This window comes from Symphalangus syndactylus, chromosome 18 (assembly GCF_028878055.3).
Source record: "Symphalangus syndactylus isolate Jambi chromosome 18, NHGRI_mSymSyn1-v2.1_pri, whole genome shotgun sequence".
Taxonomy (NCBI): Eukaryota; Metazoa; Chordata; class Mammalia; order Primates; family Hylobatidae; genus Symphalangus; species Symphalangus syndactylus.
In genome coordinates, this window is record NC_072440.2 from 15,889,075 (window position 1) to 15,916,587 (window position 27,513).

The following is a 27,513-nucleotide window of genomic DNA, read 5'->3' on the forward strand; positions in this document are numbered from 1 at the left end:
GATCCCCCCGCCTCGGTCTCCAAAGCACTGGGATTACAGGCGTGAGCCACTGCGCCCAGCCAAGGTTCATTAAAATTCTAAATACCAGTGTTCGACACCACGGAATCTTGTTCAGGAGCAACATAAGTGGATTTTATTCTTCTTTCCATCAAAGGAAACAACCAGTAGCTATTAAAGGAAATTAAGAGCTTAATAGTATATCAGTCCCTTAAAGGGAAAGCGAACATGCCTAGGTGCTTTGCTGAGCCTGTGGAGAGCCGCTCTCCATGGAGGATCCTCAAATAGATCCTCAAATGGCCCCCTGTTTACAAGTAATCATCAATTATTTGTAGTGACAACGTTTAACATGTGCAATTTGGTTTCTGGCTGATTGAACTAAAATGAGCAGCTGCGTCATCTGTCAAGGTAAATATTCGAGAGAGAAAGCAGCTATTTTAGTAAAGAAAAAATAACCACAGTAGCTTTTCCAAAAGAGCTACTTATACCTCATTTATTTTTATGTCATATTTTTTTTTCCTCCTCAGGACAGCTGAAGAGAGTCTTGTCTCCATTTTATGAGACTACCAAAAGGACAGCAGTCAGGGAAGCAGATTTCTGAGAGGGAGAGGCTCTCCGCTTCCATGTGGACGCGCTACGCATCCCTGCCACGCACTTGCTCTTCCTCCCTTCTTTATTAATAGACATGGTGGAAAACAGTACTTAACTTCTTCGGGGCTAATCAGCCCCTGCTGTTTCTTTCTCCACATGAAGGCATAATCTGCATTCGTAACATCATCATTGATGCCTGTGAGATAATTACAGTCTCGATCTTACGGCCCAGTCTCTTAGGTGTACAGAATTGTGGTGAAAACCAGCTCCAAGCCCCCAAAATGGGCAGAGGGTGATTGTCACACAGCTCTCCATGATCCCAGAGTTTCTTCTTGAATACTGAGGGAATGAGCCATCTGTTGCATCTAAGTGTAAAGACATTTTCTCCAACGATTCATGGTTTTCTTTTCAAGATTCTCATCAAAGGTCTTGAGCAGCAGACTCATGCCATGGGTGTAAACAGCAGAGATGGTAATGGTTCCTTCCTCAGGAGGTGAGTTTACTGGCTTCAGTGATGCTGAATAGTATCTAGGAAAAGGTAGGACCCTCACCCACCAAATCCAGGCTTCAGCCTGTTGGAAGTGGACCCACTGCAGGGCACCTAAGGGAACCATCAATGTCTTCTGGAAAGTTTTTTTCAGAGTAGACAACAATCTCCTCCTACAAACTGTTCCTTGGTGCCACTGTCACATTATACAACTCTGGTCTATTCCATCAAAGATCGAACCTTATTGAATAGATTTTAGGGGTTCATCTAGATAATAAATGAGGGAAATTTCAGTTTCTGTAAAAATTAAATCTTCACATGGAGGTGAAACGTTTCCTGGAACAAGGAAAACCCTCTGGATTGAAGATGATCTTTAAGGAGAAAAAAAAGAGAATCACATGACAAAACTTCATGACGGACTGATCTAATTAGTCATTTCAACACACAGAAAAATCGTCCTTGGGTTCAAGGAAATCAGCAAGGGTTTTGAGTTTCTGGATTCTTGGCTACATTGATCCAGTTGTACACCACTTATGTGTGCATCACTGTTGTTGTTTTTTTTTTTTTGAGACGGAGTCTCGCTCTGTTGCCCAGGCTGGAGTGCAGTGGCGCAATCTTGGCTCACTGCAACCTCCGCCTCCCTGGTTCAAGCAATTCTCCTGCCTCAGGAGAATCTCAAGTAGCTGAGATTACAGGCGCCCACTACCACGCCTGACTAATCTTTGTAGTTTTAGTAGAGATGGGATTTCACTATGTTGGCCAGGCTGGTCTCGAACTCCTGACCTCAGGTGATCCTCCTGCCACAGCCTCCCAAAGTGCTGGGATTACAGGCGTGAGCCACCATGCCTGGCCTTCTTCACTGTTGAGAGCAGGCCAGTGCAAGAGACATTAAGGTATTCCCTACTAGAATTCCATGTTTGCCCACACAGCCAGACATTGGCCAGGGTTTGTCACCTCAGGTTTTTTTGGATTGAAGATGCTTCCAGGACTGTGAGACAATACATTTCTGTTGTCCAAGCCGCCCAGTCTGCGGAAATTTGTTACCGCAGCCCTATCTAATACAACTCCCTTTCTCAGATTCACTTACTGTGCACGTTTTGCCCCAATTGCTTTATTATTTGCTATCTATCAATACATAATTTTTTCAGAAGCATTTGAAAGTTAAGTTACAGGCTGGGCACAGTGGCTCATGCCTGTAATCCCAGCACTTTGGGAGGCTGAGGCAGGCAGATCACTTGAGATCAGGAGTTTAAGACCAGCCTGGCCAACATGGTGAAACCCTATCTCTACTAAAAATACAAAAATTAGCTGGGCATGGTGGTGTGTGCCTGTAATCCCAGCTACTTGGGAGGCTGAGGCAGCAGCATCGCTTGAACCCAGGAGGTGGAGGGTGCAGTGAGCTGAGATCGCCTCACTACACTCCAGCCTGGGCAACACAGCAAGACTGTCACAAACAAACAAAACACCAAAAACCATTAAAAAAATGGAATTATCTTTATTTTGTTTTTTTTTTTCCTAATGTCTTCTTATGATAGGATTAGGTGATGCATTCCAGATTAGAATACTATAGAAGTTGCTCTTTTCAACGGAGGTTGTCCTTCATATTACATCTGAAGCCACACAATGTCCATGCTCCTTGTTGGCAGTGTTAATTTTTATTATGGTGTCCAAGCATTGTCCATCTTTCTTTTGTATTATGACTACTTTTTCTCTTGTAAGTAATAAGTGATCTGTGGGACTATCCTTTAAAACAATGCAAATATCCTGCTCCCCATCCAAACAACCCTGAGATAAAGCACCCATGAATGATCCTTGCCTGAATCAATCTTCACTCAGTGGTTGCAACATGATGGTTTTTCAGCTCTAGTCCTCCTGCATGACCATTTGTCCCTAGGCCTGCTTTACTGTAAGCATGTGCCCTCCCTTGTCCTGCATTTATTCTATCTGTCCATCCCTCCTTGGCCTGGACTCATGACTCCTATTTCTTTTACTGTCCTTCATTATTATGGCCAGCAAGAGCCCCATTCAAGCTGGCTTCTGGGCTTTGTGACCATAGTGATCCTGGGGGGAGAATGAGGTTATAGGATGGTCACAGTGGCCTTGCATGCTGTTTTAAAGATTTTTATTTTTAGCATAAGAAGGCTTTTAAGGCAAGGTAGTGCAGGGGAACTTGGAGAGAATGGATGAGATTGGTACCATGTACGTATTCTGGCGTTAGAACCAACAGGACTTGCTGAAGCACTAGATGTGGGGTATGAAGTAGTGATCATTGAGGGATAACAACAAGGCTTCCTAGTTTGAGCACTGCCTTGGAATAGGTGAGTGAGGGCAGGCACAGTAGCTCACACCTGTAATCCCAGCACTTTGGGAGGCCGAGGCGGGTGGATCACGAGGTCAGGAGTTCAAGACCAGCCTGGCCAACATGGTGAAACCCCGTCTCTACTAAAAGTACAAAAATTAGCTGGGCGTGGTGGCTCATGCCTGTAATCCCAGCTACTTGGGAGGCTGAGGCAGAGAATTGCTGAAACCTGGGAGGTGGAGGTTGCAGTGAGTCGAGATTGCACCATTGCACTCCAGCCTGGGCGACAGAGCGAGACTCCGTCTCAAAAAAAAAAAAAAAAAAAAAAGTAATAGGTGATTGAGGGAGGTGAGTGGATCAAGGGCGATATGGATGGCTTAAGTCTGAGTGGTCTCCAGTACATTCCAGTAGAGGGGTCAAGGCTGGTGAGAAGTGTAACAGCAGGACCTACGACAGGGTCAGAGGGGCCCTAACATCCAAAGGCCACACAGAGGAGGGAAGTCACCAGTGGGGCCCAAGAATTGCGTAGTTGGTGTGGTATTAGAGAAGCCTGAAGTATTTCAGGCAGAAAGGAGTGATCAACTGGGCTGAATGCTACTGAGAGGTCAAGTAATGTACGGCCAAGTATAGAAGAAATATTTGTGAGAATGCCAGTTACCAGGCAATGAGAGTCACACTTCTGTGAAATTTGGTAACTGAAAGACAGCATGTATAGACAGCTCTACTGAGAAGCAGGTTAAAGAGGAGCAGAGAAATGGGGTGGAAACCAGATCTTTATTTTTTTTTAAAGATGTGACATACTAGAGCATGTTCCAAGAAGGAGGGAAAGAGAGAAAGAGAAAAGAATGAGACTCTTGGCTATCATGAGAGAGGGAACAACCGAAGCCCTTTTGATCTCAGGACCAAACTTTTTGGCCTTAGGATCCATTCACATTCTTAAAAAGTATTGAGGATCCCAAAAAACTTTTATTTATGTTTATATCTATCAATATTTACCATGTTAGAAAATACAATCGATAAAAAATTTAACTCATTAAAAATAATAAACCCATTACATGTTAACGTTCTCTAATGAAAAATTATACTTTCCAAAAAAGTGAAAAGCGGGGCAGTTTTCTATTTTTGCAGATCTGTTTAACATCTGGCTTAATACAAGACCGCTGGATCTCTTATCTTCTTTTGCATTCAATTTGTTGCAATATCACACATCATGTAGCTTCTGGAAAATCCCCCCATATACTTATGAGAGAATAACAATGAAAAAGCAAGTAAAGTCTTAGTGTTTTATGAAAGCAGTTTTTGGCCCCATGGACAGTCTGAAAGGGTCTCAGGATCCCCAGACCACACTTAGAGCACTGCCTATAATAAAGAAGGCAAATGGGGAGGGATCCAGGACACAGTTAGAGGGACTGGCCTCTGTGAGAGACCCTCTTTTGGGACAAGAGCAAAAGGGGATGAATGCCAAAGTGATTGTGAAGGAGTGTATTCCATTCTTATGCATTCCATTTTCTCAGTGGGATAAAACCCATGGTCATCGAGTCAGGTGAGGAAGTAGTGAGTGCGGGAGGTCTGAGACAAGCCATGGGAAAGAATTCTCTTGGTGAACAGGAAAACTAGCTGGCCAGTGAAGTATAGTCAGACTGCCCAGCAGGGACCGCATAGTATCCATCTTTGCAGCACACACCAGGGCACCTATTGACCTGCCGCAGCCATGTGTGCAGGGAATTCCAAGCTGCACACGTCTGCCTGGCTGCTTCTCTCCCACAGTGAGCAGTGTGGCAGGCTGCCTAAGAGCAAGCTCCCTAGGTTCTCTTTCTGCTCCTACCCCAGACTGGCAGCGTGTCCTTGAACAAAATGCTCTGTGTGCCTCAGTTTCCTATCTGAAAAATGGGAATAACCACAGCACCTACCTCACAGGGCTGTTGTGAAGACAAATGAAGATAACAATTACATGTAAAGTACATACCTAGGATGGGTGAGTGCCTGGCAAGGGAAGTGCTCCATAGCGTCAGCGACAACAATTACTATCACTCACATGATTTATGGCGCTTCCACTCTGCCCTCTGTCTTAGTAATAATTCACTCATTTAGCGAACATCAATGGAACGGATGCCTACTGTGGATATGGGCGGAGGCTGAGGCCACAGCGGTGAGCAAAGCAGGCGAGCCCCTGTCCCCACGGGTTGTCTCCTCGAGCAGACAAGCGGACCCAGTGAGACCCGCTACCTGGTGACACAATGCAAGTCCCCATGACTGCTCACCCTAACGAAGGCGCAGGATGCGGTAGGGGCTTTGCGGACTTTACTCTAGCCAATCCTGACTACAGGCCCCAGTGGGCACGCTTAGCCTTTTACAGATGGAGAGTCTGCTTCTCAGAGCAGGGGGCTGACTTCCCCCGGCCACACGGCCCTATGCAGTTCGGTGGGACCGGGCCGACTGCCCAGCTCGCGCTAAAGCCCACGTAACAGAAACCCGCTCCCATGACACGGGTCGCCAAGGTTCCCGCTCACCAGAGAACGGGACTTCCGGCGGAAATTTCTTCCGGGAGCAGAGCCGCGGAACCGACCTGGCCCCGCCCCTCCTCGTTAATCTCCAATTGACCAATCACAGCTCCGCTTCTTGCCAGGCGCGTAGGCTCGTTCTCCAATCAGCGACTGCCGTCGTCTCTCAGGCAACAGCGTCCTAGAGATGCCGAATGGGCAGCCCCTCTGAGACCCCGCGGCTTGGGGGTCGGCGCACGCGGGTGCCGGCTCAGCTAGGCGGAGAATCGAGGAGGGGTCCCCGGTAAGGCTGTGTTCGGGGTGGCCACGCGCGTGCGACAGGCCGAGGAGGGGCCGGGCGGGCAAGCAGCTCTGTGGGTCTCACTGCCCTGAGAAGGCCGGCGCTGCCGCCCACCCCTAGGGACGAAGGGGTGGTGATTCGTTTATTCACCCAGCAGGTGTTCATGGCGCGTCTGCTTGTGCCAGGCATGTTGTAGGCCCTGGGGCCCTGTGGGGAATAGCAGGGCCCCTGTTCCCGTAGCTTACCTGATATGTGGAGAAGAACGATAAACAACGCTGACGGTGGTGACGTCTTCTTCCTCCCTGCATCTCTGTGAGAATCAGCTGGGAAATGTGTGTGGAAACGTCCTAAATCTCTCCAATTTACAACATGTCTCAGATGCCCCTGATTTCATTTGTTCCCACAGCAGTCTTGTGAATATCATGATAGACTCTCTCCTGTAGACAGACGAGGACTTGAAACCTATGGGGTGAAGGGGCTTTTCCAAAGTCACACAACTATCATAGGAAGTTTCTGAGCCAGAATTCAAACTCATTTCTGTCTCACGGCAAAATCTCTGCTCTTTTACACTCTTCTCCCACAGCCTGCACATAAATTACCCCTGCCTCCCTCAGAAATTTTGTTTGGAAGCACTTTGTGAGGTATACATCTGTATAGGGCTTACTTGAAGGTTGTCCAAATCACCCCTCTGTCTACTCCCTTCCTTTCTCTCCAAATCTTTGCCTTTCAGGATGTCTTGCCCCTGTTAAGAGGACTCTTTTCTTTTCTTTTTTCTTTTCTTTTCTTTTTTCTTTTCTCCCTCCCCCCCCCTTCCCTTCCCCTTTCTTTCCTTCCTCCCCTCCTCTCTCCTCCCCTCCCCTGTCCTCGCCTCCCCTTCCGCTCCGCTCCCCTCCGCTCCCCTCCCCTCCCCTCTCCTTTTCTTTCCTGATGGAGTCTTCCTCTGTTACCCAGGCTGGAGTGCAGCTATCCCAGCTCACTGCAACCTCCACCTCCCGGGTTCAAGCGATTCTCGTGCCTCTGTGTCCCAAGTAGCTGGGATTACAGGCGCCTGCCACCACGCCCAGCTAATTTTTGTATTTTTAGTAGAGATGGGATTTCACCATGTTGGCCAGGTTGGTTTCAAACTCCTGACCTCAAGTGATCCACCCGGCTTGGCCTAATTTAATATGTGCTCCTAAATGGGTGGCCTTAACAGAAATGCTGTAAATAAATTCTACTTTCATACACTACAGTTCATATCTTTTATCCATTGCCTTCAATTCAGCAAACGTTTACTTGGCTAAGTTCTAGGGGTATGAAAGTGAGTCAGAAATGGCCCCTTTGATTATATGTGAAGATATTTGCCTCCTATCCAGTCTTATTGCACGATCCTTTGAGGATGAGGATTTTATTTTAGTTATCTGTGCTTTCCCTTTTTCCTCTATGCTCATTTTAATGCTTGGTTCATGATAGGTGATCATGGATATTTATCAAGAAGTGCTTACCTGAGACTGTAATACAATTTCGCTCTCCAGGGAAAAACTGCCCTGTTCCAGCTATCTACTTCCCCTTGTACAGAGATCTCTATAGCACCCATGCTGTGATCTCTGCAGCTGACTGGCACCTGGAGACAGAACCAGCTCCATGAGGATGTTTAGTAGCCTGGTGCCTGCCCAGATCAGGAATCTGGTGGGAGGCCACTGGTTGTTAACAACTGAGACAGGTTTGAAAAGACTGTGAATAGAGATAACATGAATATGATACCCTTTCAGTACTAAAAGCTTCATTTTCTACTTTTAGTTTTGATCTTTCACTGCTATTTTGTTTACTTTGTTTCAGGTACCATTTGTTACTTTTTCTTTCTATCTCTTTGTCCACAGTTTTACTACTTCTATTTCTACTACAGCAAATACTACTACTACTACTACTGGCTAATACTAATTGAACACTTACTATGTGCCAAGCACAGTTTGATCCCTCATACTTTTTAAATTTAGTCCTCACAAGTTGGCTATGAAAAAGTACAAGTTGGGTGTGGTGGCTTATGCCTATAATCCTACCACTTTGGGAGGCTGAGGCAGTAGGATCACTTGAGGCCAGGAGTTCGAGACCGGCCCAGGCAACAAAGTGAGACCCCCCCCATATCTATGGTAGCATGTGCTTGTACTTCCAGCTACTCAGGAGGCCGAGGTGGGAGGATCACTTGGGCCCAAGAGTTTTAGGTTGCAGTGAGCCATGATCATGCCACTGCACTTCAGCCTGGGCGACAGAGTGAGACCCTGTCTCAAAAAACAAAACAGGCTGGGCGCGGTGACTCACGCCTGTAATCCCAGCACTTTGGGAGGCCGAGGCGGTTGGATCACCTGAGGTCAGGAGTTTTGAGACCAGCCTGGCCAACGTGGTGAGATCCCATCTCTACTAATACAAAAAATGAGCCAGGCATGGTGGCAGGCACCTGTAATCCCAGCTACTCCAGAAGCTGAGGCAGGAGAATCTCTTGAACCTGGGAGGCGGAGTTTGCAGGAGCCAAGTTCACAGCATTGCACTGCAGCCTAGACAACAAGAGTAAAACTCCATCTCAAAACAGACAAAACCAAAACCAGACGAAAAACCAAAACAAAAGGCAACAGGGACACAGAGAGTTTAAGGGACTTAACAAAGCTGATAAATGGTAGTGAGTATGGCTCCACCTCCAGGACTGCCTGATAATAACCTATGTTCTTGATGAGTACGCTATCACTCTCAAATATTTATATATTCTACAAGTCCTGCCAAGGCTTTGAGATGACTTGTAAGAATAACTACAATGTGATAAAATAGAAACATGTAAATCAGAATCATTAAAAATATAGACAGAATAGGAAGGTATCAGAAAGGAGGAATACTCAGATGATCTATAATGGTTAATAAAGTTGGGCTGGAAATTTAGCTGGGAGCTTCTTGTCAACTCATGGAAAAATAAAAGTAAAAAAATAGAAGGTAATAAAATTTATTTTTTTTTCCAGGGAAATATGGCCTTTTGATTCATCTGGAAAAATAGGTCTAACCTATTTCTAAAATAAATTTCTCACAGGGCTCATCACAGAGGATTGGAAGGGCCTAGATTACTGCCCAATGACAAAAGTGTGGGCTTAACGTCCTCACTCTTCAGGGAGAGAATGTGGACTCTAGCATTTGAACTGAATATTTGGAATTGAAGATTTCTGAATAGTAAGTTTTCAATAACACCTTCTGAATGTAGTTTTCCCCCTGGGACATTGTAAATGGTGTTATCCTGCATCCTGGGTTGGTTTCAGTCATTTGTTTGCTCATTTACTTAGCAATTATTCATCGAGCACCTGCCATATGCCAACCCCTGCCTAAGCATTGGGGATCCCCGGGCAGTGGTCATCTCACTGCCTTGGCACTCCTGGTGTTTCCATCCTGCCAGTTCTTCCTGCTGGGTTTTTTTCTGGACTCACTTTTTGTTTTTTTCTCTGTTATTTTATTCTGATATTCTGACACCTATAAGTGTATACCTTTTTTATTTTTTTTGGCCAAATGCTCTGTCTGATTTATCTTTCTGTATATCCTCGGGACCTAAAAATAACAGCTACCAAATAGCTAAAGCTCACTGTGTGCCAAGCACTTCACGAATATCACCTGTGATCCATCTACACCTTTAGAGCAGTGGCATTTACCATTTTGGGGTCACCAGCCTTTTGAGAAGTGCTCTAGAAAAATTATCTCACACACAGTTTTGCATCTCAGTAAGTCTGTAGGGCTATAAAAGCACACGCATGGACCGTGATTCCATGTTAAGAATACTTGCTTAAAGGAGAGATATTCCAGTTGTCCCTCAGTATCTGTGGGAGATTCGTTTCAGCACCCACTCGAAGATACCTAGATTCATGGATGTTCAAGTCCCTTATATAAAATGGTGTATTATTTGCATATAAGCTACATAATCCTCCCATATGCTTTAAATTATCTCTAGATTACTTACAATACCTAATACAATGTAAATGCTATGGAAATCATTATACCATATCATTGAGACAAGGAAAAAAATCCATACATATTCAGTACAGACATCAACATCCATATTTTTCCTGAATATTTTCAATCCACTGTTGAATCCGTGGATGTGGAACCCATGGATATGGAAGGCAACTGTATCTCCCTTTTTCAAATGAGGAAACTGAGTCAGGAGGCGGTTAATTAACTTGCAAGTTCTTGTGGTAGATAGTGGAGCCAGTTTGACCCTATGCCTGCTTGATACCAAAGCTTTTGATTTTTCTGCTGTCCAAGAATGTAGATGCTCAGTAAATGACCAATGTATATATGGAAGTGTGTGGAAGGCTATAAAGGGAACTTGATAGTTGATGTGTCCCAAAATATAACAGAACATCCATTTGATATCAGTACAGACAAGAAGATTTTTCTCAAGTGTTTGGATTTAACTGCCAAAACCTTTTGTGTTGCTTACAATTTTTTCCAATTTAGTCGAGTGATAATTTCCACACCCCCCTCCATGATACAGTTCCAGCAATTTTTGCTTCTGGTGCCATTTCTATTTGGCTGTGCACACTTTTTACTCTTGTGTTGAATTATGTTTTCTCTTGATGCCAAGGCAGATGGATGGCACTTTTGTTATGATTCTGATATAAATAGCATGTGTTTAAAACTGGACATCAATACTTCTCTGGCAAATAAACAAATATATCAGTGAGATAGCCTTCTGATTGTGTTTTTCCCCTTGGTTAAGAAGTGTATTTGATGGTCTGTGACTTCATGCTTATTTTGGGGGTATTAATTTTTATGATCCTTGCCAATTTCTACCTCACCAAGTTCTGAAGTAATCACATTCATTAATGTCTCAAAATTCTCTTTATTTTGAAAACCTCAGCTGAGGATGGTGTAAAGTTAGGGGTGAGCTACAGAACTCCTCACAGTGCCTTGGTCGTACTCAGAACCTTGTTTAGCTTTCAAAATCAAGGGTAAAATTAGCCTAAGCTTCTATCCCTTGCAGTCATAGTGTTGATAACTGCGGTCCATCAAGAGCAAAGATTAGTGGGGTGCTTACTGCATGCTATGCCATGTTGAGTGTAAAAAGGTAAGTGGAGTCCACTGGAGGGACTTGTTGTCTAGCAGGGGCCAACATAAAGGTCTGGAAGCAGAGAATCAAAGTGAAAATTGAGGTAGAACTAGAGGAACAGATGGGAAAATATTAGAACTTTTACTTGATATTTTACCCACCACATCTGCAGCCCCATGGCAAAGTGATGGAATTACGAGTGGCTTTTATCTTTTGGTTCTTTTCTTTATTAAATGAAACAGTTAGCAAAGCACACCTATAAGACTTCAGTTCTTTGTAAAGGCATGATTAATTTTGTTTAAGGACAATAGGAAGGTCTCCTGAAGGAAGGGGATATACCCTCAGTTTTGAAAGATTAATTGAAGTGTGCCAGGTGCAGAAGAATGAAGGAAATTCTAGCACAGGCATGAACCAAAGCTCAGAAGTGAGGAACTATGTAGTGTATTGGGAGCACTGGGTAAGAACGTAGCATGCCTGGAGGTCATGGCGTCTGGAAGGATCACCTGAAGCCAGGTGGTTAATTGTATGAATGACCTTCTACCCCACAATTAAGAGTTTGAATTTCAGGCCTGGTGCAGTGGCTCATACCTGTAATCCCAACACTTCGGGAGGCTGAGGTGGGAGGATCACTTGAGCCCAGAAGTTCGAGACCAGCCTGGGTAACATGGCGAAACCCTGCCTCTACAAAAATTAGCCAGATGTGGTGGCATGCACCTGTAGTCCCAGTTATTCAGGAGGCTGAGGCTAAGGTGCAGGGATCACTTGAGCCCTGAAGGTGAGGTTGCAGTGAGCCGAGATTGCACCACTGCATTCCAGCCTGAGACTTCCTCTCAAAAAAAAAAAAAAAAAAAAATTGAATTTCAGTCTTTATGCCCTGGAGAAGCATTGCTTCTTCTCTTTTTTCCCTTCCCTTGCCCTCCTCTCCTCTCCCCTCCCCTCTCCTCTCTTTTCTTTTGAGATAGTCTTACTTGATCACCCAGGCTGGAGTGCAGTGGTGTGATCTCTGCTCACTGCAACCTTCGCCTCCCGGGTTCAAGCGATTCTTGTACCTCAGCCTCCCGAGTAGCTGGGATTACAGGCACCCACCACCATGCCCAGCTAAGTTTTTGTATTTTTAGTAAAGTCAGGATTTTGCCATGTTGGCCAGGCTAGTCTCCAACTCCTGGCCTCAAGTGATCTGCCCACCTAGGCCTCCCAAAATGTTGGGATTACAGGCATGAGCCACCGCTCCCAGCCCTATTTTTCTTTCTTAAAAGAAATTTTATTTATTTTTATTGATGCATAATCCATGTACATAGTTCTAGGGTACATGGGATAATTTAATACATTCATATAATTTGTAAAGATCAAATCAGTATACTTGGGATATCCGTCGCCTGAAATATTTGTCTTTTCTTTATGTTAGAACCATTCAAATTCTTCTCTTCTAGCGATTTTGAAATTTACAATAGGTTATTGTAATCTATAGTCACCTTACTGATCTATCTAACACTAGGTGTTATTTCTTCCATCAGACCATATATTTGTACCCATTAATCAACCTCTCTTCATCCTCTCCTCCCCTCTACCTTTCCTGGCCTGTGCTAACCACCGATTTACTCTATCTTTGTGAAATCCACTTTTTGAGCTCCTCCATATGAGTGAGAATATGCAACAATCTTCTTTTCGGTGCTTGGCTTATCTCATTTTTTAATCAGAATGTCACATAAGGACCTCCAGTTCTATCCATGTTGCTACAAATGGTAGAATTTTATTCTTTTTTATGGCTGGATAATATTCCATTGGGTATATGTACCACATTGCACTGAATCTGTAAATTGCTTTAGGTAGTATTGCCATTTTAACAATATTAATTCTTTCAATCCATGAGCATGAAATACCTTTCCGTTTTGTAGTGTCCTCTTCAATGTCTTTCATCAGTGTTTTATAGTTTTCCTTGTATCAATCTTTCATTTTGTTGGTTAAATTGATTCTTAGGTATTTTCTATTCTTTGTAGCTATTGTAAATGGATTTGCTTCCTTGCTTTCTTTTTCAGTTTGTTTGCTGTTGGTATGTATAAATGCCACCAATTTTTGTATGTTGACTTTGCATTCTGCAACTTTATTGAACTTATCAGTTCTAACAGGTTTTTGGTGGAGTGTTTGGTTTTCTCCTAAATATAAGATCATGTCATCTGTGAACAAGGCTAATTTGACTTCTTCTCTTCCAGCTTGGGTCTTCTCTCTTTTTTTCTTAGTCTAGCCAAAGGTTTGTTGACTTTATCTTTTCAAAAAACCAAATCATGTTTCATTGATTCTCTGTATTTTTTTCTTGTCTCAATTGTGTTTATTTATCCTCTGATTTTTTTTTGAGACAGGACCCTGTTGCCCAGGCTGAAGTGCAGTAGCAGGATCATAGCTCACTGCACCTCAAACTGCTGAGCTCAAGCAATCCTGCCTTAGCTTCCTGAGTAGCTAGGACTACAGGTGCATGCCAGTACCATTTCCAGCTAATTTTTTAAAAAAAGTTTTTGTAGAGATGGGATCTTGCCATATTGCCCAGGCTGGTTTTTAACTCCTGGCTTCAAGCAATCCTCCAACTCAGCCTCCCAAAGTGCTGGGATTACAGGTGTGAGCCTCCGTGTCCAGCCACTGATCTTTATAATATCTTTCCTTCTACTACTTTTGGGTTTGCTTTGTTCTGGCTTTTCTAGCTCCTTGAGGTGCATCGTTAGGTTGTTTTTTTGAAGTCTTTCTATTTTTTTATTTTTTTTGACATAGGCATTTATTATTATAAACTTCCTTCTTAGTACTGCTTTTGCTGTAGCCCATAGACTTTGGTGTGTTGGATTTTCATTTCATTTATTTCAAGAAATTTTAAAATATCCTTCTTAATTTCTTCACTGATTCATTGGTCATTCAGGAGTATGTTGTTTAATTTCCATGTGTTTGTGAGTTTCTGAGGTTCCTTTTGTTATTGATTTATAGTTTTATTCCATTGTGATGATAAAAGATACTTAATATGATTTCTACTTTTTTGAATTTGTTGAGACTTGTTCTGTGGCCTAAGATGTGGTCTATTCTGGAGAATATTCCATGTGCTGATGAAAAGAATATGTATTCTAGCTGGGTACAGTGGTGTGTGTCTATAATCCTAGATACTTGGGAGGCTGAGGGGAAGATCACTTGAGCCCAGGAGTTTTGAGTCCAATCTGGGCAATACAGCAAGACCCCATCTCTAAAGAAAGAAAAAGGAAATGAAATGTGTATTCTGAAGCAGTGGGTGAAATGTTCTGTAAATATCAGTTAGCCCTATTAGGTCTAGTCTGTAGTTTAATGGCAGTGTTTCTTTGTTGACTTTCTATGTGGATAATCTATTCATTACTGAGAGTGAAGTGTTTTGAAGTATCCTAATATGATTGTATTGCAATCTGTCTCTCCTTTTAGATCTAGTAATGTTTAACTTCAGGTCTTTGTGAGCTCTGGCATGGTGTGCATATATATTTATAATTGTTAGATCCTCTTGCTGAATTGATCCCTTTATCATTATATAGTGACCTTCTTTTTCTTTTTTGATAGGTTTTGATTTTTTTCCCAAGCCAAACTGTACCCAGCTTTATTAAAGATATTTTCCATAACCAATCATGGTATTTCAACAGGACATGGGCAGACAATCATTAACAGTATTTAACAACTTTCAAACTCCCTTCTTCAATGGACTACCAAAAATCAGAAAGCCACTATCAAACCCTATGAAGTTTTCATTTGATGCTCTGAACAGGAAAAGTTTAGAGTGAGGGTTGAACAACTTTTCATGAGCCAAGCATGACTTTCAGGAAATGAAATGAAAATGGGAGAATTTATCTAAAGATCCACAACCTAGAAAGAGAACCACTGCTCTTTTGAGGGGCACCATCTCAGTGGTTTCACTGGAAAGTCCAGATTGCCTGAGATGCTGATAAGCAATTATTGAGGGTTAGGTCCCAATAGGTATCACAGTTTAAGGGAGTTAAGTCTATGCTGAAGGTGGAAAGAGAAAAGAGGACATAAAAATAAATTTGTTTTCCCCTCCTTAAGATTTTCATGCTAAAGTGGCTATGTGTGTCAAAGCCAAGAAATCCCTCCTTGTGGGAGCCAAGAGGAAGTCTCTCAAAACTAGAAGAGAAAGGTGTTTTTTCCACATCAGTCTAGTTTTGAAGACATTCTATTAAAAAGACAACAATGAAGTGTGCTAACAATATAGCTTCTGCATTTTTATAAAACATGATTAAAAATAGTATTTCAAACTGTACAGTCATCAGAGGTACACAGTTATTAAAAATGCACACACTTCACTTGGCATCTCCAACACCTTCAGCTTTCTGTGCCTGGTCTGTTTTGGCATCTCCATGTTGTGCAGGCTTATTCTCCTCCTTGCCAATATCAGCTTTTCCCTTTTTCCCTTTGGGTACCTTCTCTCTCTTCTTTGTAGGTGCCCTTTTAGGCTTGGACTCTGGCTTTGGAGGAGCAGGTTTAGCAGACAAGCTTGCAGATCTCTGTGATTTGTGCTTCATCTTGGTTTTATCTTTTTTTTGGGGGGGGGATAGAATCTTGCTCTGTCACCCAGGCTGGAGTGCAGTGGCACGATCTAGGCTCACTGCAACCTCTGCCTCCTGAGTTCAAGCAATTCTCCTGCTTCAGCCTCCCTGAGTAGCTGGGATTACAGGCACTCCCCACTATGCCTGGCTAATTTTTCATAGTTTTAGTAGAGATAGGGTTTTGCCATGTTGGTCAGGCTGGTCTTGAACTCCTGACCTCAGGTGATCCACCCTCCTTGGCCTCCAAAGTGCTGGGATTACAGGTGTGAGTCACTCAGCTGGTTTTATCTTCTTTCATGTCCTATTCAACCTTTCTCTTGGGCATGGTGATGATGGCAGTGGGATGTCAGTGCTGGGTGCAGGATGTAGCAGCACACAGCCTCTTGTCAGTTCAGGGGACATCTCACCTGTTTTTCACACTGCTTGATAATCTTTGATTTGTAGTCTATTTTATCTAATACAAGTAAAGCTATTCCTGCTCTTATTATGGTTTTCATTTGCATGGAATATCCTTTCCATCCCCTGACTTTCAGTCTATGTGAGTCTTTATAGGTGAAGTGGGTTTCTTGTAGGCAGCATATTGTTGGGTGTTGTTTCTTAATCCATTCAGCCACTCTATGCCTTTTAATTGGAGAACCGAGTCAATTAACATTCAGTGTTATTGTTGATGAGTAAGAACTTACTGTTGTTATTTTGTTGCTTTTTTCTGTTTGTTTTAAGTCTTCCCTTCCTTCCTTTCTTACTGTCTTCCCTTGTGGTTAAGTGATTTTCTCTGGTAGTATGTTTTAATCCATTGCTTTTTAGGTTTTTGCATTATAATTACCATGAGGCTTACAGAAACATCTTATAGATATAACAAATTATTTTAAAAAGATGACAGCTCATCTTAGGTCAGAAAAAAGAATATAAACGAACAAAAAATGAAAAAAACTCTACACTAATTCTATCTGTTCCACATTTTGACTTTTAGTTGTCTCAGTTTACATACTTTTTATATTACCTATCTCAACAGGTTGTAGTAGCTATTATTGTTTTTAAGAGATTTCTCTTTTGGGCTTCATGCTAGAGTTATGAATAGATTGCACACCACAATTCCAGTATTAGAGTTTGTCTGTGTACTTAATTTTACCAGCATGTTTTATATCTTTTGTTTTTTTTTTCTGAATGTTAGTGTTTTCTTTTTTTCAGATTGAATTCCTTTGGCATTTCTTGTAAGACAGGTCTGGTGGTGGTGAATTCTCTCAACTTTTGTTTGTCTGGGAAAGACTTTATCTCACCTTCATATATGAAGGATAACTTTGCTGGATATAATATTCTTGGATGACAGTTTTTTTTTTTTCTTTTCTTTTAGAACTTTGAAAATTTGTTCCCTTCCCTCCTGGCCATATGATTTCTGTTAAGAAGTCTGCTGCCAGATGAATGGGAGCTCCTTTATATGTTATTTGTTTTTTTTTTCCTCTTGCTGTTTTTAGGATTCTCTCTTGTTCTTGACTTGGAGTTTATTATATGCCTTGGAATAGTCTTATTTGGGTCAAATCTGTTTGTTGTTCTCTGACCTTCGTGTACCTGGATATTTATATCTTTCTCAAGTCTTGGAAGGTTTTCCGTTATTATTTATTTGAATAAGCTTTGTACCCCTTGCTCTTGCTCAATTCCCTTGAATACCAATAATTTTTTTAAATCTCATCTTTTGAGGAAATTTTCTATATCTTATAGGTGATCTTCATTGCTTTTCATTCTTTTTTTTTTCATTTTTCTCCTCTGAGTGTATTTTCAAATAGCCTGTCTTCAAGTTAACTGATTCTTTCCTTTTCTCGATACATTCTGCTGTTGGTAGCCATTAATGAATTTTTCAGTTCAGCAAATGTATTTCTCAGTTCCAAGATTTCCACTTGATTTTTTTAAAAATTATTTCAATCTCTGCTAAATTTCTCTGATAAAGTTCTGAATCGATTTTCTGTGTTATCTTGGAAATCACAGAGTTTCCTTAAAATTGCTATTTTGAATTCTTGGACAGACAGCTCAAATATCACTATTTCATTAGGATCAGTTACTGATTCCTTGCTTTGTTTGCTTGGGGAAATCATGATTCCCTGTTTGCTGCTGTTTTTTTGTGGATGTACATCTGTGTTTTTGCATTGAAGTTATCTATTCCAGTCTTCTCTGGACTTTTTGCTTTGTTTTCATTGGATATATTTTCTTAGAAGTTCTTTACTGCTAGGTTGCTGCCTCCTTTTCTGCTGTAGTTGTTGGTACCTTGAGCTCAGGTTCACCTTGACTCTAGTAACTGCTTGGAATGCTGACCTTCCTGAATGGGGGAGGTCCCAAAGGGGATGTCCCAGCAGTGTGGGAAGGTTGGCTAGGGTTTGTGTCCAGGCGACCAGCAGGACAAACCTCCTACAGCATGTGACTGCTGAAAATACACTCTGATTTGGTGTCTCCTTTTGTTGAGTTATAGAGCAGAGTTTCAAGAGCTGGAGATGGTAGTCCCACCTCCCCCTCTTTACCTCTGTCTGTCCTCAGGGATGTTTCTCCCTTCAGGCACTTGTGATGGATTAAGGCAGGGATAGGTCTCCTGCCAGGGAACCCAAGATGGTGGAGAAGCTGGTTGTCCACCTCAATCTCACGTTTCCCAGTGTAGAAACAGTGAATTGGGGGGAAATTTCTTGCATGCTTGGTGCCAGGCAGAATCGGGGGAGGGGCGTTGTAGATGTGGAAGTTGAATTCTTTTACTGTCCCCTCATAGCTGTGGCCCCAAGATCTGTTTCATCTTCATATGAGAGTTCTGGGGTATTCCTGGTGATAATGTTGGCACTGTATATTTACATTTGGTTTTCAGGTGAGAGTGAAGCCAGCTTGCTTCTATGCTGCCATTTTGGAACTGGACTATTGCATGTTTTTAAAAAACTTTATTTTGAAATAATTTTAGATTCACATAAAAGTTATAAAATTAGTACTGTGTTCCTGTGTACTTCCAGCATCTCCCAGTGATAATATCTTACAGAATAACTATAATTATTAACTATAATTATTGAAACTGGGAAATTGACACTGGTACCACATCAATTTAACTAAAGTCAATATTAACTAAATACTTTATTCACATTTCACTAGTTTTTAACAGTGTGCATATCTTTTTCCTTGGTGAATAATCCTATGAAATTTTAACACATGTATAATTTGATATTGTACATGTTTTTGTGTGTGTGCGTGTGTGTGGAGACAGATTCTCATTCTGTTACCCAGGCTGGAGTGCAGCAGTGTGATCATAGCTCACTGCAACCTTGAAGTCCTGGGCTCAAGTGATCCTCCCATCTCAGCCTCCTGAGCAGCTGGGACTACAGGCACACCACCCTATCTGGCTAATTAAAAAAATTTTTTTTTTTTTGTAAAGACGAGGTCTCACTGTGTTGCCCATGCTAGTCTTGAACTTTTGGCCTCAAGCAATCGATCCTCCAGCCTTGGCCTCCCAAAGTGCTCTAGTTACAGGTGTGAGCCACTGCTCCCAGCTGCATTGTGTGTTTTTATCAAGGGAGTACCATAATTATGCCTCTGCTGTAGAAAGGTAAATCCTGCAACAGAGGAGGATGAATCAGAGGTGAAGTTGGAGACCCAGAAGTGATCGGAGGCTGTTTCTGTAATCTCAATGAGTGCACATGAACTGGACAGTGACCTCAGGGATGCAGAGAGGCAGAAGATAGATTTAAGAGGTGTTCTCCAAGTAAAATTGACATCACTTGCTGACTGATTAGAGAGAGGACTCCAGGCAGGAGGCCGCAGGCAGGCATTGTCTACCTTGTGTTGTCAAGCTTCAGCAGCTGAAGCAAATCCACTCATGCGTTCATTTTTAATACCTCTGAACACTAGTCACTGGCCTTGGGTCTGGAGACGTAGTGATGATGTCAGTTGCCTTGGCTCTAGGGAACTGAAAGTCTAGTGGGAGACAAGCCTTAATCAAAGACTTCTCCCAATAGCTACATCATTACAAACTGGACTAAGGCTATGAAGGACAACAGAGGTCGTTGTGAAAGCATGGAAGGGAAGCCAGCCTAGCATGAGGTGTCAAGGAAGGCTCCCTAAAGAAGTGGCATTTGAACTGAAATTTAGGGCCTCAATTCTCAGAGTGATGTCCCGCCCAGCAGCACCAGCATCTCCTGGGAACGGGTCAGCAATGCAAATTCTTTTTTTTTTTTTTTTTTTGAGATGGAGTCTTGCTCTGTTGCCCAGGCTGGAGTGCAGTGGCACAATCTTGGCTCACTGCAACCTCCGCCTCCAGGGTTCAAGCAATTCTGTGCCTCAGCCTCCCAAGTAACTGGGATTACGGGCACCTGCCACCACACCTGGCTAATTGTTGTATTTTTAGTAGAGATGGGGTTTCACCATCTTGGCCAGGCTGGTCTTGAACTCCTGACCTCATGATTCACCTGCCTTGGCCTCCCGAAGTGCTGGGATTACAGGTGTGAGCCACCGCACCTGGCCAGCAATGCAAATTCTTAGGCCCCACCCCGACCCAGGACTGGAATGGGAATCTGGAGTGGGCCCAGCAATCTGTTTCGAACAAGCTCTCCAGGTGATCCTGATGTCCACTCAAGTGTGAGAACCATTGATTGTTAGGACAAGGAGGCATTCATTAGTCAGAGAGGGGCACAGAATAGGTGGTCTAAGTAGAGGTTACAGCAGGTGAAGAGAAAAAAACTCTTGCTTGGGAATGAGCACATTTGAGGGACTGCCAGTGTGGTTGAGGCAGAGGGAGCCAGGGGAGGGTGGCAGCAGAGAAGCAGGGGAGGGCCCGTGCTGCAGCCACAAAGACACCAAGGACTTTGGTCTTGGTTCTAAGAGCACTAGGAGGCAATTGGAGTGTTCTAAGTAAGGAAGTAACACAAGGAGATCAGCATTTGAAATGATTATGCTGGTTGTTGTGAGGAAGACAGAAGGGACCACAGTAGGGGTGTGTGTGTGTGTGTGTGTGTGTGTGTGTATTGGATTGAGACATGAGAAGAGAAGTGATGCTTGTACAGTGGTCACATAAAATCTCTCCACCCGAGAATCCTACAATTTAGTGTGAAATTCACGTGATTTGCCTGAGGTTTCCTACATAGTTCTCCAGTAGCTTGCAAATTGTTGGATTGTTTGACAAACCCAAAGGCTCCATTCTTGTAGCTTGCATAGGCCGAATAAGAAAATCTGTCCACCAATCTGTGCTAACCCCATTGCTCTCTTATTTTTCAGCATTCCCAAAGTCAGAAATATTTTATCTTGAAGGGAATGAAACGAAATAGCACCAAAACACCAAAACAATAGCACCAAAACAAATGCTCCCAAAGGCAACAGCACCGTCTCAGGCAGTACCAAAGCCAGGTGAGATGCTCCTCCTCCCTGAGCATCTGGGCTCACCGATACAGCTTTTGCACAGTAGACGGCCAGGTCATTGTGCGGGGCTTCAGGTCTCAAGAGAAAGGTGCTTTAAAAGTTGATCATGTTACCATTGCCACTTCTATCTGGTTTGTGTCCGTCATCCAGGCAACAAGCATTTACTGAGTGCTGACTCCTGTGCCAAAATTTTGTAGGCAGTCTCATATATATCACATCAGCAAGCATTGGCTTATACGTTTTAACAGTGGATGACCTTAATTTGGTGCTCAGCATGAATGGAAATACTAGACAACAAAATGCAGTGAGTTCAGAGAACGATTCCACCCACGTCACTGCGAGACAGCAGGGCCCACTCGACAATCCAGCTTTTCTTGAACCTAGATTCACATTTCCTGCGATAGGTGGCAGCAGCAGCAAGACTTCTAGTTCCTGAACGCTGAAGCTGGGAAACCATTGCAACTTTGCAGGAGCTGAGGACTTGCTTGGACTTGGCTTGACTATAAATAGGATGTGCTCAGCACTCCTTGTCTGCTTATAGGAGCTGGGAGAGAGCGTAATTGTCTCCAGCTCTTACATTTCAAAAGGCTTCGAGTGAAACTGTTTGGAGATGTTTGACAGCACACTTGTGGTCAGTGTTTCTGACACGACTTGTTTTTTCTTGGTTGCCATATCTGTGTCTATCATCACATCAGGCGTGGTGGGTCTGATGATATTCATGAGGTAATAGTGAATTTCTGAGATAGCTCCTGAAATGAGACTTTTATATCCATGATAAAGAGTATTACAAACAAAACACTATAAGCTTTTTTCTTTAGGCTCTGTATTTGGGGCAGCAAGACATTCATGCTAGTGTAAACTAATACAAAACACAATTACTTGATTTAGTTCAACTTAACATTCATCATTTTTTGGAGGATGACGTGCTGAGCACATGATCAAAACCGACCCTGGCCCCCACGGCATTAATATCTGACAGGGAAGACAGACACTGAACAGTCATGGGGTCGAGGGTGTTCGTTAAGGAAACCTGGCTGACACCAGCCACCAGTTCTCAGTAGAGAGATGAGTGAGGAATCGTGGATGGCGTGGAAACTTCTACCTTGAATGGTGGGAAAAAGAGACTCTTCAATAAAATACAGCAGTAGAAGGACATGTGGTGTGCATGTGTGCTACTCTGTGTGTGTGGTGTGTGTCTGTGGGGGGTAAGTGGTCTGTGGTGTGTGTGTTTCTGTGGGGGGTGAGTTGTGTGTGGTGTGTGTGTTTCTGTGGGGGGTGAGCTGCGTGTGGTACATGTGTGTGATGAAGGGGTGTGTGTGTGTGTGTGGTGTATATGTGGTGAGTGTGTATTGTGTGTGGTGACTGTGTATGGTGAGAGTATGTGGTGGGTGTGTAGTGTGTGTGTGTGTTTTGGGAGGCGAGTGCTGTCTGAATGGCAGGGCTGTGGAAACCATTTATTTGTCAGTAATTTGGAGCAGCAGTTGCGTGCTGAGTACTTTGGGGCTGGGGGTAGAGTGGCGTAAACATACCCTTTTGTTTCATGGAGCTTATAATGGAGTTCATAATTTCCCAACTAAAAGTGTAACGCAAAGTTGGGGTATGTGCAGTGCCGGAGTAGTGCAGGCTGTGTGAGAGACTCTACAAGGAAGATGCAGGGTGGTCAGAGAAGCCTCTCCAGAAAGTGACGTTCCAGGAGGTCTCAAGGCCGAGGGACCCATGGGGCCATGAGAGGGGAGATGTGGGCAGGAGCCAGCTCCTGTCCTGCCTAGTGGGCACTGGTAGGCATGATGTCTAGAACATGCCATGACACAGTTATTAAAGAACATTTAACATAAAAGATCAATGTCTCCATCATCCCCAGGTAGCAATTTTTGTCATATCTTCTAGTCCCTGTCCATTTGTGACAATACATTTTCATATCATTGTATTCATAGTGTATGCCCCACTGTACTTGTTCTCTTGATATTGTCCTAAACGTGTTTTGATGTTTCTACATATTTTCTAGTTACCAGTTATAGCAGTGATATCCTACTCCATTAAAATATATTAACTTTCCACAGTTTGTTATGTTTTTCATTTGATTTCTAGGTTTGTGGGGGTGGGTCTTACAGTGTGTGAGGGGAGACTGTCTGTGACGATGAGGTTGGGGCAGGGCAAGGGGCTGTACAGGGCCTGGGGAGCCCCTTGGCGGAGGGAGACTGTGTCCCAAATGCGTGGCCCTAGTGTTGCCTAGCTGTGGAGGCAGGTCAGTTTATAAGCTCAGATTTTTCTGCTAAATTGAATTCAGATGACTGGCTAAATTGTTTTTTGTGATACCCTATCATTTGGAATATATTTGTAAATCAACTTGCATTCTTATAATTCCTGTGTTTAGAACAATAGACTAGGGGTTGCCAGTAGAGTCTGTCTAAGATATTAGGGCAGTATGAGACTGGAATGGGGGAGGCGGGACTGGTCTTCAAATGTTGGTGGCACGAACGCTGGAATCCTCATATTTGATTAGAAATGTATGTAGATGGCTTGCTTTTAATTTTCTACATGTTCTCTTGAGTAGGTTGCAGAATTGTTAAACCGTTTTGCAAACTCAAGTTATCCATTCTTGTGGATTGATACACAGATTTTCTTATTGCCATATCAAATATATGAAAACTTCATTACTCTTATCTGTTTACATATGAATACACACAAATCACTTACATGCATGTAGGCATATGTATACACACATGTACATGCTGGCACAATTGGACAAAAAGCCAAGGATTAAATTCACCGGAGTTTGTGTCGTGGCTTCACTGTTACTGAGTAAATTTGACCTTTTCTCTCTGGCGTTTAATTTTTCCACCTCTAAAAATATGGATAATAGTGTCTAACTCACAAGGTTGTCACATGGTTGATGATTAAATGTGATAGCACCCAGTGCCCAGCAAAATAGATGCTCGGTTATTGCTAGTTGAAGGACCTAAACATAATGTTTGTGGCTGGCTTTTAACTTCATTTTGATATAAAGTGGGAAACTCTACACATGAACCTCTTTAAAGGCAAAAACTATAAACTCATACTTATCAATCAACTTCAGGTTCTTCTAAAGCACTGGTCTCAAGCTTATTAAATACAGATGGCTGGGCCCCATCCCCCAGAGAGTCAGTTTGTCTGGGTGGAGCCTGGAAATGTACATTTCTGAAAAAAGGTCTCAAAGTGCTGGTTCAGGCACCACACTTTTGAGAACCACTGTTTTAAAGCTACGTGCTTGCTTTCACGGCCCTTTTTCAAAAATCCATTTTCAAAAATGGAAAATAAATGCAGTTAAAAACAGTGGTATTAATAACAATAAAAAATCATGTTATTTCTGCTTGAGGAATCTACAAATGGAATAGCTCTTTCTCCCCTTCAGATGAACTGATGGATGGTGTCTGTTGGGAAAAGTCTTTAATCTGACCCTGGAGATAGAGTGATAGAGTTCACACTGTCACCCACTCTAGCCAGACGGGTATCCCACAGAGCAATGCTGAATTTCTCTAGGCTACAGTAGTGTTAGTCTGTAGTCAGACAGGTACCCCACAGAACAATGCTGAATTTCTCCAGGTTACAGTAGTGTTAGTTGGAGATGCTGCAGGGATGCCTTGTTCTTTCCTTTTACAACATATTGCCATTTTCTTTAACATTCTGAGTTAAATGGTGACTAGAGGGTCAGAGTGGGTTATATTTCTTTCTCTTCCTAGACCCTAGCCAATGCGTGGCCTACAGTGTTTGCTGAATAATGGATGGTTGAGAGAATGGTTGCTTAGAAAATGCTTATACCAAGAATGTTTAGGTAGAACACCCAATAGGCTCCATTTTCAGAACGATCCAGATTTGGCCCTTTGGAATCCTCATATTGTAATTGAAGTCTCACTAGCTTTTATGATCCCACAATTGGTAGAAATTAGAACTGGAGGAGACCCAACAGGTCATCCAGACCATTCTCCCGCTGGAAGAGGATTGATTATTCCCTGCAGTGTACTCCGTGGCATTAGGAGGAATTACTTTTCATATGATTTTTTTTTCATGCTGTCTTCAACTAAGTGTTTCTTGAATTGAATCACTTTGTATTCAAGTAATAAAATGCACAACAGGCAGTGCATTTCCGGGTGATTATCTTACTCCTCAGGTGGTGTAATAAGGCATGAGGCCAAAGCCCTGGCATGCCTTATTGTTATTAGGAAGTGAATTTATGGGTAAAATAAAGAGAACGGTTCTGTGCATCAGCAATCACTGCAACAAGGAATGCAGTAACAGTGGATGTTCCCCACGTGCTTAGAGAGCCGGGTAATGCGCGAGATTGAGTGTCCCCGTCACACAACCCTGGGCAGCCAGTGACTTTCGGCTGCTCTTAAGGAACGTGTTATTAATTTTGTAAAAAGAGACAGGAAAGCTTTGGTCATTGACAACCATGTGAACTTGACATCAGGGAAGAGCATGTCTCCTGGTTCCGGAAGAGAGAGGCTTAGTCTCCAGCCTTGGGGCTCCGCAGTCATGTAGCCCAGGGCAAGTCACTGGCCTGCTTTGAACATTAATTTCCTCACCTATGATGTGGGAAGAAGAATAACTGGGTGTGGGAAGAGTTAAATGATAACTATAAGTTTCATAAATATTAAGCACATTTCTTGACTCCGTGAGTTCCCAATAAATAATTGAGTTAGATAATGTATTTGCCTTCTTAAAATTCCTCATCAGGCTGTTTCTTGTCTCTTAATTTCTTCAATCTTGTTTTATTATTTCAGCTACACAGATAATTCCCATCACTCTTGGTGCTCCTTCGTGGCCAAGATGTGCACATCTCCACTTCCCTTGCACACACCCTTGACTTGTGGTATCACACTTGCCTGTCAAAACCCTGGCACAAATTAAACCCAACTTTTTGCCTACCTGTGCTGCTGAACATGGCTGGAGAAAAACACACAACCACAGGTTCGTGTCCATGAACCTCAGATGGCTCTTACAGTTTCCTGGCTGTCACTTCACTTCCCCACTCTCCGACTTGCCTTCTCTTCTAGACAGTGTTTCATTCTGTGTCCTGTGATCTCAATCCTGAGCCTCACTTCTCCCAGCCTCACTCTCTGCTGATGACCTGACTTCCTAGTTCAAGGAGAAAACAGAATCAGAAGGGAGCTGCCACAAGCTCCCATCACCACACCTGAGTCCACATTCTCCAGCTTCTCTTTTGTCACCATGAAGGCTCACCCTGCTACTTGTCCATGGGATCCCATCTCCATTGGCCAACCGTGGGAACCAGCGAGGCTCTTCTTTCTCTCCTGCTGCATTTCTCTTTGCCCTGCTACTACGTTGCTGTCACGAGTGTCCAGACATGCTGCTGATTCTCCCGTCTTGAAGAAATGTCTCCTGAGACCAGTCATCACACTGTCTCTCAGCTCTACTGTTTCTCCCCATTATAGCAGAGTTCTTTGAAACTGCTGTCTCTATTTACTGTCGCTCGTTCAGAGTTCTTTGAAACTGCTGTCTCTATTTACTGTCGCTCGTTCAGAGTTCTTTGAAACTGCTGTCTCTATTTACTGTCGCTCGTTCTCCTCTGAATTGTTCAGGAACTCACTTAGACAGGCTTTCCCCCACCATTCCCCCAACATTGTTACTATCAGGGTCCTCGGTGGTGCCTTAGGGCTCACTCAAACCGAAGCCCTTATTACTGTGGCATTTGACACTCACCATCAACCCTCCTCATTAGAACTTATTGTTCTCATGATTTCTAGGACTGTGGCCTCTGGTCTTTCTCAGTCTCCTCTCCTGGTTCTTCTTCATCCCCTTCAACGGTTAATGTTGGAGGACCCCAAGGCTCAGCCCTTTGACCTTTTCTTTTTTTACACCTACTTTCTTGATGGGACTATCTCATATCATGCCTTTATATAACATGATATTTTGGCAATTCCGAAACTTTTATTTTTTTGAGGCAGTCTCACTTCTATCACCCAGGCTGAAGTGCAGTGGTGTGGTCTTGGCACACTGCAACCTCCACCTGCCAGGTTTAAGTGATCCTCCCACCTCAGCCTCCTGCGTAGCTGGGACTATAGGTGTGCACCACCACACCTGGCTCATTTTTGTATTTTTGTAGTGACAGGGTTTTGCCATATTGCCCAGGCTGGTCTTGAACTCTTGAGCTCGAGCAATCTGCCCACCCTGGCCTCCCAAAGTGCTGGGATTCTCAAACTTTTATCTTCATCCCCAATCTGTCCCCTGAACTCAAACTCATGTATTCAGTGACCTATTCAGTATATCTAGTTGGATACCCAATAGGCATCTTAAACTTGAATGTCCAAAATGGAAGTGTTGATTTTCTGTAAACCTGTTCTACCTGCAGTCTTTCCCATCTCAGGTAACGGTCATT

The 27,513-nt window shown here is 43.1% G+C and overlaps 1 protein-coding gene and 1 pseudogene across 9 annotated transcripts in view; one reads left to right on the forward strand and one right to left on the reverse strand.

Annotated features, from left to right (window-relative positions):
• LOC134733491 (large ribosomal subunit protein eL33-like) overlaps nt 1-27,513 on the reverse strand; it is a 346,767-nt pseudogene that overhangs the window by 145,294 nt on the left and 173,960 nt on the right.
• The window catches only part of EFCAB6 (EF-hand calcium binding domain 6), a 295,562-nt gene continuing 274,056 nt past the window's right edge, over nt 6,008-27,513 (forward strand). For 5 of the 9 annotated variants that reach the window (XM_055252706.2, XM_055252713.2, XM_055252712.2 and 2 more), the window contains exon 1: nt 6,008-6,158. In XM_055252706.2, the coding sequence (XP_055108681.2) occupies nt 6,070-6,158 (89 nt within the window). In that variant the 5' untranslated portion in view covers nt 6,008-6,069. Of the gene's footprint in view, nt 6,159-9,139; nt 9,345-27,513 lie in introns of those variants that run through there. The other 4 variants (XM_063622890.1, XM_063622891.1, XM_055252708.2 and 1 more) reach the window with 3 other exon arrangements.